Source organism: Gnatocerus cornutus, chromosome 7 (genome assembly GCF_029298725.1).
Source record: "Gnatocerus cornutus isolate USDA-ARS CGAHR chromosome 7, icGnaCorn1.1, whole genome shotgun sequence".
NCBI lineage: Eukaryota > Metazoa > Arthropoda > Insecta > Coleoptera > Tenebrionidae > Gnatocerus > Gnatocerus cornutus.
In genome coordinates, this window is record NC_142239.1 from 9,299,622 (window position 1) to 9,311,797 (window position 12,176).

The window sequence follows — 12,176 nt, forward strand, 5'->3', positions numbered from 1 at the left end:
ACGTCAATAAAATTAAATCAAAAATGACTTGATTGTCATAAAGCACCCTTTAAATTTGTCTTTATTACTGACACTTTTGACAAAATTCATTCAAATTTGCTTGTCAAATTGACAGTAATGCATAGATTCCACTCAAATTTTCAAAACGTCAAAAAAATAATGACCAAAATGATTTGGTCGCAACTGTATTAGACATGAATAGTAACAAGGAGTGTTAAAATTGGGCATGTCTTTACTTATACCACACCCTGTTTTGGTCAATCTTGAAGGAAAGTGACAGATGTCAACATACAGACGCGATCAAATTGTTTCGGACGTCAATATAATTTGATTGTCATAAAGCGTAAAGCACCCTTTAAATATGTCATTATTACTTCATTATAATTCATTGGAATTTGCACGTCAAATTGACAGTAATGCATGTCTAAAGTGCAGCTCGCTACTATCAGTCCACACTCCTGTGTAAATTTTCGAAAATTCTTAGGTGTAAATCAAGCTTTCAATTCTTTAGGAAGAAAATTCTGAGAAAATTTTATGTAGCGATTTTTGAGGTTAACACGTTGTCAAACTTTTTTCAAAATTTTTTCGCATTTTCTAACAAACTCCGTAACTTTGGCAGTTTTAGGCATAAAGTTGTAAAATTAAAAGGTTTAATTTTTATTGACTAGTTTATTAACTCTACTAAATTCCAAATTTTTTGAACAAGAAACAGAATTTTTAGAAATTTTCGTTTTGGAGGCGAACGAATTTTATTTTGAATTTTACATTATATTCCGTAACTATGACAGTTTTACTCATAAAGTTGTAAAATTTGGAACTTTTACTATTTTTGACTAGTTTATTAACTGTGCTAAATTTGAAAATTTTCGAGCAAGAAACACAATTTTTAGAAATTTTCGTTTTGGAGGCGAACGAATTTTATTTTGTATTTTACATTATATTCCGTAACTTTGGCAGTTTTAGTCATAAAATTGTAAAATTGGGGAGTTTTACTACTTTAGACTAGTTTATTAACTGTACTAAATTACAAAAATGTTGAGCAAGAAACACAATTTTTAGAAATTTTCATTTTAGAGGCGAACGAATTTTATTTTGTATTTTACATTATATTCCGTAACTTTGGCAGTTTTATTCATAAAATTCAACAATTTTATAGGTTTGACTAATTTCGACTAGTTTATTAACAATATTAAATTTTAAAATTTTTGAGCAAGAAACACTACTTTTAAAAAAATTCATTTTGGGGACGAATGATTTTTTTTTGAATTTTCTATTAAATTCCGTAACTTTGACAGATTTAATTATAAAAGAGCAAAATTTGGCAGTTTTACTAATTTTGACTAGTTTATTAACTGTACTTGATTTCAAAATTTTTGAGCAAGAAACACAACTTTTAGAACTTTTAATATTGGAGATGAACGAAATTTCTTCGCATTTTATATTAAATTCCGTAAATTTGACAGTTTAAATCATAAATATGTAAAATTTGGAGATTTTACTACCTTTAACTAGTGTATTAATTGTGCTAAATTAGAAAACAATTGAGCAAGAAATACAATTTTAAGAAATTTTCGTTTTGGAGGCGAACGAAATGTATTTTGCTTTTTCTATTAAATTCCGTAACTTTGGCAGTTTTTGTCATAAAGTTGTAAAATTTGGAAGTTTTACTATCTTTGAGTAGTTTAGTAACTATACTAAATTTGAAAATTCTCGAGCAGAAATACAATTTTTAGAAATTTTCGTTTTGGAGGCGAACGAATTTTATTTTGCATATTACATTAAATACTGTAACTTTGACAGTTTTAGTCATAAAGTTGTAAAATTTGGAAGTTTTACTATTTTTGACTAGTTTAATAACTGTGCTAAATTTCAGAATTTTCGAGCATGAAACACAATTTTTTAAAATTTTCATTTTAGAGGCGAACGAATTTTATTTTGCATTTTACATTATATTCCGTAATTTTGGCAGTTTTATTCATAAAATTGAATAATTTAGAGGTTTAACTAATTTCGACTAGTTTATTAACTATACTAAATTTTAAAATTTTTGAGCAAGAAACACTATTTTTAAAAAAATTCATTTTGGGGGCGAATGATTTTTTTTTGAATTTTCTATTAAATTCCGTAACTTTTACAGATTTAATTATAAAAGAGCAAAATTTGGCAGTTTTACTAATTTTGACTAGTTTATTAAATGTACTTAATTTCAACATTTTTGAGCAAGAAACACAACTTTTAGAAATTTTCGTTTTGGAGGCAAACGAATTTTATTTTGCATTTTACATTATATTCCGTAACTGTGACAGTTTTAGTCATAAAGTTGTGAAATTTGGAAGTTTTACTACTTTAGACTAGTTTATTAACTGTACTAAATTACAAAATTTTTGAGCAAGAAACACAACTTTTAGAAATTTTAAAATTGGAGATGAACGAAATTTTTTCGCATTTTATATTAAATTCCGTAAATTTGACAGTTTAAATCATAAATCTGTAAAATTTGGAGATTTTACTACTTTTAACTACTTTATTAACTGTGCTAATTAGAAAAATTTTAAGCAAAAAATAACTTATTTTGAAGACGAACGGATTTTATTTTGCATTTTCTATTAAATTCCGTAACTTTGACAGTTTTAGTCATAAAGTTGTAAAATTTGGAGGTTTTACTATTTTTGACTAGTTTATTGACTGTACTAAATTTCAAAATTTTTGAGCAAGGAACACAACTTTTAGAAATTTTAATATTGGGGATAAACGAAATTTTTTCGCATTTTATATTAAATTCCGTAAATTTGACAGTTTAAATCATAAATCTGTAAAATTTGGAGATTTTACTACCTTTAACTACTTTATTAACTGTGCTAAATTAGAAAAATTTTAAGCAAAAAATAAATTTTTTTGAATTTTTTTATTTTGAAGGCGAACGGATTTTATTTTGCATTTTCCATTAAATTCCGTAACTTTGACAGTTTTAGTCATAAAGTTGTAAAATTTGGAGGTTTTACTATTTTTGACTAGTTTATTGACTGTACTAAATTTCAAAATTTTTGAGCAAGAAACACAACTTTTAGAAATTTTAATATTGGAGATGAACGAAATTTTTTCGCATTTTATATTAAATTCCGTAAATTTGACAGTTTAAATCATAAATATGTAAAATTTGGAGATTTTACTACCTTTAACTACTTTATTAACTGTGCTAAATTAGAAAAATTTTAAGCAAAAAATAAATTTTTTTGAATTTTTTTATTTTGAAGGCGAACGGATTTTATTTTGCATTTTCCATTAAATTCCGTAACTTTGACAGTTTTAGTCATAAAGTTGTAAAATTTGGAGGTTTTACTACTTTTGACTAGTTTATTAACTGTAATAAATTACAAAATTTTTGAGCAAAAAACACAAATTTAGAAACTTTCATTTTGGAGACGAACGAATTTTTTTTGTATTTTCTATTAAGTTCCGTAACTTTAGCAGTTTCAATCATAAAATTGTAAAAATTGGGGGTTTTAGTACTTTCGACTAGTTTATCAACTGTGCTAAATTACAAAATTTTTAAGCAAGAAACACTATTTTTAGAAATTTTCATTTTGGGGGAGAATGAAAATTTTTTGTATTTTTTATTAAATTCCGTAACTTTGACAGTTTTAATTATAAAACAGTAAAATTTGGAGGTTTTACTAATTTAGACTAATTTATTAACTGTTAATTAATTACTTTAATATTAAATATATAAATTAACTAACTTAATTACTTAATTTTCGAGCAAGAAACACAACTTTTAGAAATTTTAATTTTGGAGATGAACAAAATTTCTTCGCATTTTTATATTAAATTCCGTAAATTTGACAGTTTAAATCATAAATATGTAAAATTTGGAGATTTTACTACCTTTAACTAGTGTATTAATTGTGCTAAATTAGAAAAAAATTGAGCAAGAAATACAATTTTAAGAAATTTTCGTTTTGGAGGCGAACGAAATTTACTTTGCTTTTTCTATTAAATTCCGTAACTTTGGCAGTTTTTGTCATAAAGTTGAAAAATTTGGAAGTTTTACTATTTTTGAGTAGTTTAGTAACTATACTAAATTTGAAAATTCTCGAGCACGAAATACAATTTTTAGAAATTTTCGTTTTGGAGGCGAACGAATTTTATTTTGAATTTTACATTATATTCCGAAACTTTGGCAGTTTTAGTCATAAAATTGTAAAATTTGGGGGTTTTACCACTTTAGACTAGTTTATTAACTGTACTAAATTCCAATTCCAATTTCAACAAGAAAAACAATTTTTAGAGATTTTCATTTTGGATCAAGGTCAAACGCTTTTGCTGCCAACTATTATTGATAAAAATCGGTAGGCGCTGCTGCCAACTTAACTTTTTAGTAAGTGGACTCATAGTAATGAAAAAACAAACGTCAAATTTTGATACTCACGAGAAAAAGTTTCATAAGCAGGTACATTCAATATAAAACGAAATTCCCTAGACAGATTTATTGAAAATTTCCGCCTGAGTGATGATTTATTTTGTTAACGTGTGCAGTCGTATTTCCTCTCCGAATCAATTTATGAGACATTGATGAAAAACAAATTCATCATTCTGGAGGAATTCGAACCAAAAATCTGTCTTTGATCTTTGTACAGAAAGCGCTTTATTTCAACATTGAATGAAACCAATTCGACGTTTATTTAGGTAAATGTCTGTTATATTTATACCAAAAATTGCCCTGTTTCATTATTTAAAGGGTATCTCTAGTCGATGTAATGATAAAGGGAAAACATAAATTTAATATGAGCACCGAACCACAATGTAGATGTGTGAATTTCGTTTACGTTGGCAGTGAATAATAAATTGAAGCAATAAATTTAAACATAGACAAATTGTTTTACGTATTCGAGCATCCGTGGCTTTTAACTGCGCTAGATTCACTAGGTGCAGAATTATCAAATTGATGTCGCTTTAAGCCACTTCTTGACATGAATATATTCGAAGTCATGAGATATGGAGAAAGTTAAATTGCTGAAGTTTACCGAAGTTTATGTAGAGTCGGCCTCAATTATTTGCTTCTATTATTGGCTTTCCAGGGATCAAATGTAACTAACATTCTTGTTGCGAAAATTTCACCATTTGTACAATAATAATTAAAACAAACAGTTTTTGGTGTAAATCCGATGGATTCTGCAAGGAAACCCGTTTAACGTAAGTATCCTAAAATTATTCTTTAGATTTGCCGGAGCGGTTCTCAAACTTTTCCGTAACTTTGGCAGTTTTAATAATAAAATTGTAAAATTTGGAGGTTTTACTACTTTTAACTAGTTTATTAATTGTATTAATATTCAAAAGTTTTGAGCAAGAAACACAATTTTTAGAAATTTTCATTTTGGGGGAGAATGAAAATTTTTTGTATTTTCTATTAAATTCCGTAACTTTGACGGTTTCAATTATAAAACAGTAAAATTTGGAGGTTTTACTAATTTTGACTAGTTTATTAACTGTACTAAATTTCAAAATTTTTAAGCAAGAAACACAAATTTAGAAATTTTCATTTTGGAGGCGAACGATTTTTTTTCGATTTTTTCAATTAAGTTCCGTAACTTTGGCAGTTTCAATCATGAAATTGTAAAAATTGGGGGTTTTAGTAATTTCGACTAGTTCATCAGCTGTGCTAAATTACAAAAATTTTAAGCAAGAAACACAACTTTAGAAATTTTCATTTTGGAGACGAACGAATTTTTTTTGTATTTTCTATTAAGTTCCGTAACTTTGGCAGTTTCAATCATAAAATTGTAAAAATTGGGGGTTTTAGTAATTTTGACTAGTTTATCAACTGTGCTAAATTACAAAAATTTTAAGCAAGAAACACAACTTTAGAAATTTTCATTTTGGAGACGAACGATTGTTTTTTGTATTTTCTATTAAGTTCCGTAACTTTGGCAGTTTAAATCATAAAATTGTAAAAATTGGGGGTTTTAGTAATTTCGACTAGTTTATCAACTGTGCTAAATTACAAAAATTTTAAGCAAGAAACACTATTTTTAGAAATTTTCATTTCGGGGGAGAATGAAAATGTTTTGTATTTTCTATTAAATTCCGTAACTTTGACAGTTTTAATTATAAAACAGTAAAATTTGGAGGTTTTACTAATTTTGACTAGTTTATTAATTGTACTAAATTTCAAAATTTTTGAGCAAGAAACACAACTTTAGAAATTTTCATTTTGGAGACGAACGAATTTTTTTTGTATTTTCTATTAAGTTCCGTTACTTTGGCAGTTTCAATCATAAAATTGTAAAAATTGGGGGTTTTAGTACTTTCGACTAGTTTATCAACTGTGCTAAATTACAATCTTTTTAAGCAAGAAACAATATTTTTAGAAATTTTCATTTTGAGGCAGAATGAAATTTTTTTGTATTTTCTATTAAATTCCGTAACTTTGACAGTTTTAATTATAAAACAGTAAAATTTGGAGGTTTTACTAATTTTGACTAGTTTATTAACTCTACTAAATTTCAAAATTTTTGAACAAGAAACACTATTTTTAGAAATTTTCATTTTGGGGGAGAATGAAAATTTTTTGTATTTTCTATTAAATTCCGTAACTTTGACAGTTTTAATTATAAAACAGTAAAATTTGGAGGTTTTACTAATTTTGACTAGTTTATTAACTGTACTAAATTTCAAAATTTTTGAGCAAGAAACACAACTTTAGAAATTTTCATTTTGGAGACGAACGAATTTTTTTTGTATTTTCTATTAAGTTCCGTAACTTTGGCAGTTTAAATCATAAAATTGTAAAAATTGGGGGTTTTAGTAATTTCGACTAGTTTATCAACTGTGCTAAATTACAAAAATTTTAAGCAAGAAACACTATTTTTAGAAATTTTCATTTTGGGGAGAATGAAAATTTTTTGTATTTTCTATTAAATTCCGTTACTTTGACGGTTTCAATTATAAAACAGTAAAATTTGGAGGTTTTACTAATTTTGACTAGTTTATTAACTGTACTAAATTTCAAAATTTTTGAGCAAGAAACACAACTTTAGAAATTTTCATTTTGGAGACGAACGAATTTTTTTTGTATTTTCTATTAAGTTCCGTAACTTTGGCAGTTTCAATCATAAAATTGTAAAAATTGGGGGTTTTAGTACTTTCGACTGGTTTATCAACTGTGCTAAATTACAAACTTTTTAAGCAAGAAACAATATTTTTAGAAATTTTCATTTTGGGGCAGAATGAAATTTTTTTGTATTTTCTATTAAATTCCGTAACTTTGACAGTTTTAACTATAAAACAGTAAAATTTGGAGGTTTTACTAATTTTGACTAGTTTATTAACTACTAAATTTCAAAATTTTTGAACAAGAAACACTATTTTTAGAAATTTTCATTTTGGGGGAGAATGAAAATTTTTTGTGTTTTCTATTAAATTCCGTAACTTTGACGGTTTTAATTATAAAACAGTAAAATTTGGAGGTTTTACTAATTTTGACTAATTTATTAACTGTTAATTAATTACTCAAATATTAAATATATAAATTAATTAACTTAATTACTTAATTTTCGAGCAAGAAACACAACTTTTAGAAATTTTAATTTTGGAGACGAACAAAATTTTTTCGCATTTCATATTAAATTCCGTAACTTTGGCAGTTTTAAGGATAAATTTGAAAAATTTGGAGATTTCACTACTTTTAACTACTTTATTAACTGTGCTAAATTAGAAAAATTTTCAGCAAAAAATAAATTTTTTTAAATTTTTTTATTTTGAAGGCGAACGGATTTTATTTTGCATTTTCTATTAAATTCCGTAACTTTGACAGTTTTAGTCATAAAGTTGTAAAATTTGGAGGTTTTACTATTTTTGAGTAGTTTATTGACTGTACTAAATTTCAAAATTTTTGAGCAAAAAACACAAATTTAGAAATTTTCATTTTGGAGACGAACGAATTTTTTTTGTATTTTCTATTAAGTTCCGTAACTTTGGCAGTTTTAATCATAAAATTGTAAAATTTGGAGAATTTACTAAATCTCACTAGTTTATAAACTGTACTAAATTTCAAAAATGTTGAGCTAGAAACACTATTTTTAAAAATTTTCATTTTGGGGGAGAATGAAAATTTTTTGTATTTTCTATTAAATTCTGTAACTTTGACAGTTTTAATTATAAAACAGTAAAATTTTGAGGTTTTACTAATTTTGACTAATTTATTAACTGTACTTAATTTCAAAATTTTTGAGCTAGAAATACTATTTTTTAAAATTTTCATTTTGGGGAAAATGAAATTTTTTGTATTTTTTATTAAATTCCGTAACTTTGACAGTTTTAATTATAAAGCAGTAAAATTTGGAAGTTTTACTAATTTTGACTAATTTATTAAGTGTACTTAATTTCAAAATTTTTGAGTTAGAAAGACATTTTTAATTTTTAATATTTTTTGTCTTAAAGTTGTAAAATTTGGAGGTTTTACTATTTTTGACTAGTTTATTGACTGTACTAAATTTCAAAAGTTTTGTGCAAGAAACACAACTTTAGAAATTTTCATTTTGGAGACGAACGAATTTTTTTCGTATTTTCTGTTAAGTTCCGTAAGTTTGGCTGTTTCAATCATAAAGTTGTAAAAATTGGGGGTTTTACTACTTTCGTCTAGTTTATCAACTGTGCGAAACTACAAAATACTCAAGCACGAAATACAGTTTTTAGAAATTTTCATTTTGGAGGCGAAGGATTTTTTTTTTCGTATTTTCTATTAAATTCTGCAACTTTGGCAGTTTTAATCATAAAATTGTAAAATTTGGAGGTTTTACTACTTTAGACTAGTTTATTAACTGTACTAAATTACAAAAATATTGAGCAAGAAATACAATCTTTAGAAATTTTCGTTTTGAAGACGAACGAAATTTTTTCGCATTTTTTAATAAACTCCGTAACTTTGGCAGTTTTAGGCATAAAGTTGTAAAATTTAGAGGTTTAATTTTTATTGTCTAGTTTATTAACTGTACTAAATTCCAAATTTTTTGAACAACAAACACAATTTTTGGAAGTTTTCATTTTGGAAACAAACGAATTTTATTTTGCATTTTCTATTAAATTCTGTAACTTTGGCAGTTTTTGTCATAAAGTCGTAAAACTTGGAAGTTTTAGTATTTTTACTAATTTATTAACTGTACTAAAGTTCAAAATTTTTGAGCACGAAACACAATTTTTGGAAATTTTCATTTTGGAGGCAAACAAATTTTTTTCGCTGTTTCTATTAAATTACGTAACTTTGGCAGTTTTAATCATAAACTTGTAAAATTCGGAGGTTTTACTAATTCCATTAGTTTTTCAACTGCGCTAAATTTTTGAGCAAGAATCCCCAATTTTGTGAAAATGTTAGAAATGAGTAGGATTTGATGGTTGCCTGAAAATTCGAAAATCCCAAAAACCCAAAACACAGGTTAAATAACAGATAAGAACTTTTTTGTTGAAATTGAAAATAAAGTTCCTCATTTCTAAAAAATCATCGGTCAGCGCAATAAATCCATCATAAAACTTTCCGTCATTTTTTGACGAAGATCAATGGTCTGCCACGAAATTTGATCCGATATTTGAACAGTTGATAAAACGCTTTAAAACTTCAAGTTCCTGTCAGTTATCAAAAACTTATGGAAATGAATAATTATTACTCAAACACCGCGATAAGTGTCTTCATTAAAAGTCCATTAAAGCAAAGTAATCTTTGTTGCGTTTATCAGCCGACGTACCTCTCGTCTTGTTTGTTTTACTTCCTAGTCTTTACCAATTTCAAAAGTTCATCCATATTCCACCCTCCGTTAACACCCAGTAATTTAAACATTATGACCGCCATCCTAATTATCATCTTCCATCGATTATCCGTCACCTCCTCACCGCGTCTTTTAACAGATTTACGAGCGTTGATCGAAATCTCCAACATGCGAGGTTTTACCACTTTCCGCCCTTCAAAATCGGTTACTTTCATTCATTAAAAAGTCCATTATGATTTTCACTTAACTAGGGGTGGGATTAAACGAAAAAACTTACCTTGTGGCGTTGAAAACGAAGAAGTGCTTGCTTTCGGTGATGGAACCGAAGAGATACTCGAGGGCTATCAGGATGAGCGCCAGGAAGAACAACCCCTTATAAAGGGTGGTTGAGCTGTACCAGCTGGGCATCCCACCCTTACCTAATTTGGATGCTGCAAATCATCTTCGCACTGCAAGGAAACACTTTCATTAAACATTTTGCATCAGGCTGAAACTACTGTCAAAGTTTTGACACTTGATTTATGACGGGCGCGAAAATTTAAATTCACAATATCGCAAATACATACTTTTAGCCTCAAAGAAAAGCTCGAGAAAACGTGATTTGTGGCTGGAAAACATGTTTTTCGATTCTTTTTGGAAAACTTTCACCTGCAGCGAATGACAATTCTTTGATATATTTTCTATTTGTTGTTCTTTCTTATTGTCTTTTCTTACATTTGAATTTTTAAAGTCCAACTTGGAGAATTGGGGGCCCAAAAAGTAAATCATTCAAAAACATAGAAAATGCGAGAAAATGAAATAGTCAAATCTGTAAGTTTTACTACTTTCGACTAGTTTATTAACTGTACTAAATTACAAAAATGTTGAACAAGAAACACAATTTTTAGAAATTTTCATTTTGGAGGCGAACGAATTTTATTTTGCATTTTCTATTAAATTCTCTAACTTTGGCAGTTTCAATTATAAAATTGTAAAACTTTTTTAGTTTTAATACTTTCGACTAGTTTATCAATTGTGCCAAAATAACAAAATTGTGACCACGAAATACAATTTTTAGAAATTTTCGTTTTGGAGGCGAACAAATTTTATTTTGCATTGTACGTTATATTCCGTAACTTTGGCAGTTTCAATCATAAAATTGTAAAATTTAGAGTTTTTACTTCTTTAGACTAGTTTATTAATTGTACTAAATTACAAAAATGTTGAGCTAGAAACACAATTTTTAGAGATTTTCGTCTTGAAGACGAACGAAAATTTTTCGCATTTTACATTATATTCCGTAACTTTGACAGTTTTAGTCATAAAGTTGTAAAATTTGGAAGTTTTACTATTTTTGACTAGTTTATTAACTCTACTAAATTTGAAAATTTGCGAGCAAGAAACACAATTTTTAGAAATTTTCATTTTGGAGGTGAACGAATTTTTTTTGTATTTTCTATTAAGTTCCGTAACTTTGGCAGTTTCAATCATAAAATTCTAAAAATCAGTAGTTTTACTACTTTTGAATAGTTTATTAACTGTACTAAATTACAAAATGTTTGAGCAAGAAACACAAATTTTAGAATTTTTTATTTCGGAGACGCACCAAAGTTTTTTACATTTTATATTAAATTCCGTAACTTTAGCAGTTTTAATCATGCAATTGTAAAAATTTGAGATATTACTACTTTTAACTAGTGTATCAATTGTGCTAAATTAGAAAATTTTCGAGCAAGAAATACAATTTTTAGAAATTTCCATTTTGGAGGAGAAGGAATTATTTTTTGCTTTTTCTATTAAATTTCGTAACTTTGGCAGTTTTTGTCATAAAGTTGTAAGATTTGGAGGTTTTACTATTTTTTAGTAGTTTATTAACTGTGCTAAATTTGAAAAATTTCGGGCACGAAACACAATTTTTAGAAATTTTCGTTTTGGAAGCGAACGAATTTTATTTTGCATTTTACATTAAATACTGTAACTTTGACAGTTTTAGTCATAAAGTTATAAAATTTGGAAGTTTTACTATTTATGACTAGTTTATTAACTATACTAAATTTGAAAATTTTCGAGCAAGAAACACAAATTTTAGAAATTTCCATTTTGGAGGCAAACGATTTTTTTTTGTATTTTCTATTATGTTCCGTAACTTTGGCAGTTTCAATCATAAAATTGTAAAATTTGGGGGTTTTTCTACTTTCGACTAGTTTATCAACTGTGCTGAATTACAAAAATGTTGAACAAGAAACACAATTTTTAAAAATTTTCATTTTGGAGGCGAACGAATTTTATTTTGCATTTTACATTAAATCTGTAACTTTGACAGTTTTAGTCATAAAGTTATAAAATATGGAAGTTTTACTATTTATGACTAGTTTATTAACTATACTAAATTTGAAAATTTTCGAGCAAGAAACACAAATTTTAGAAATTTCCATTTTG

General features: G+C 26.7%; 1 protein-coding gene across 2 annotated transcripts in view; it reads right to left on the reverse strand.

Annotated features, from left to right (window-relative positions):
- The window catches only part of LOC148170751 (beta1,4-N-acetylgalactosaminyltransferase A-like), a 203,296-nt gene that overhangs the window by 19,811 nt on the left and 171,309 nt on the right, over positions 1–12,176 (reverse strand). For both annotated transcript variants that reach the window (XM_088041579.1, XM_088041578.1), the window contains one exon: positions 10,036–10,207. In XM_088041579.1, coding sequence (XP_087897705.1) covers positions 10,036–10,166 — 131 coding nt within the window. In that variant the 5' untranslated portion in view covers positions 10,167–10,207. The remainder of the gene's footprint in view (positions 1–10,035; positions 10,208–12,176) is intronic.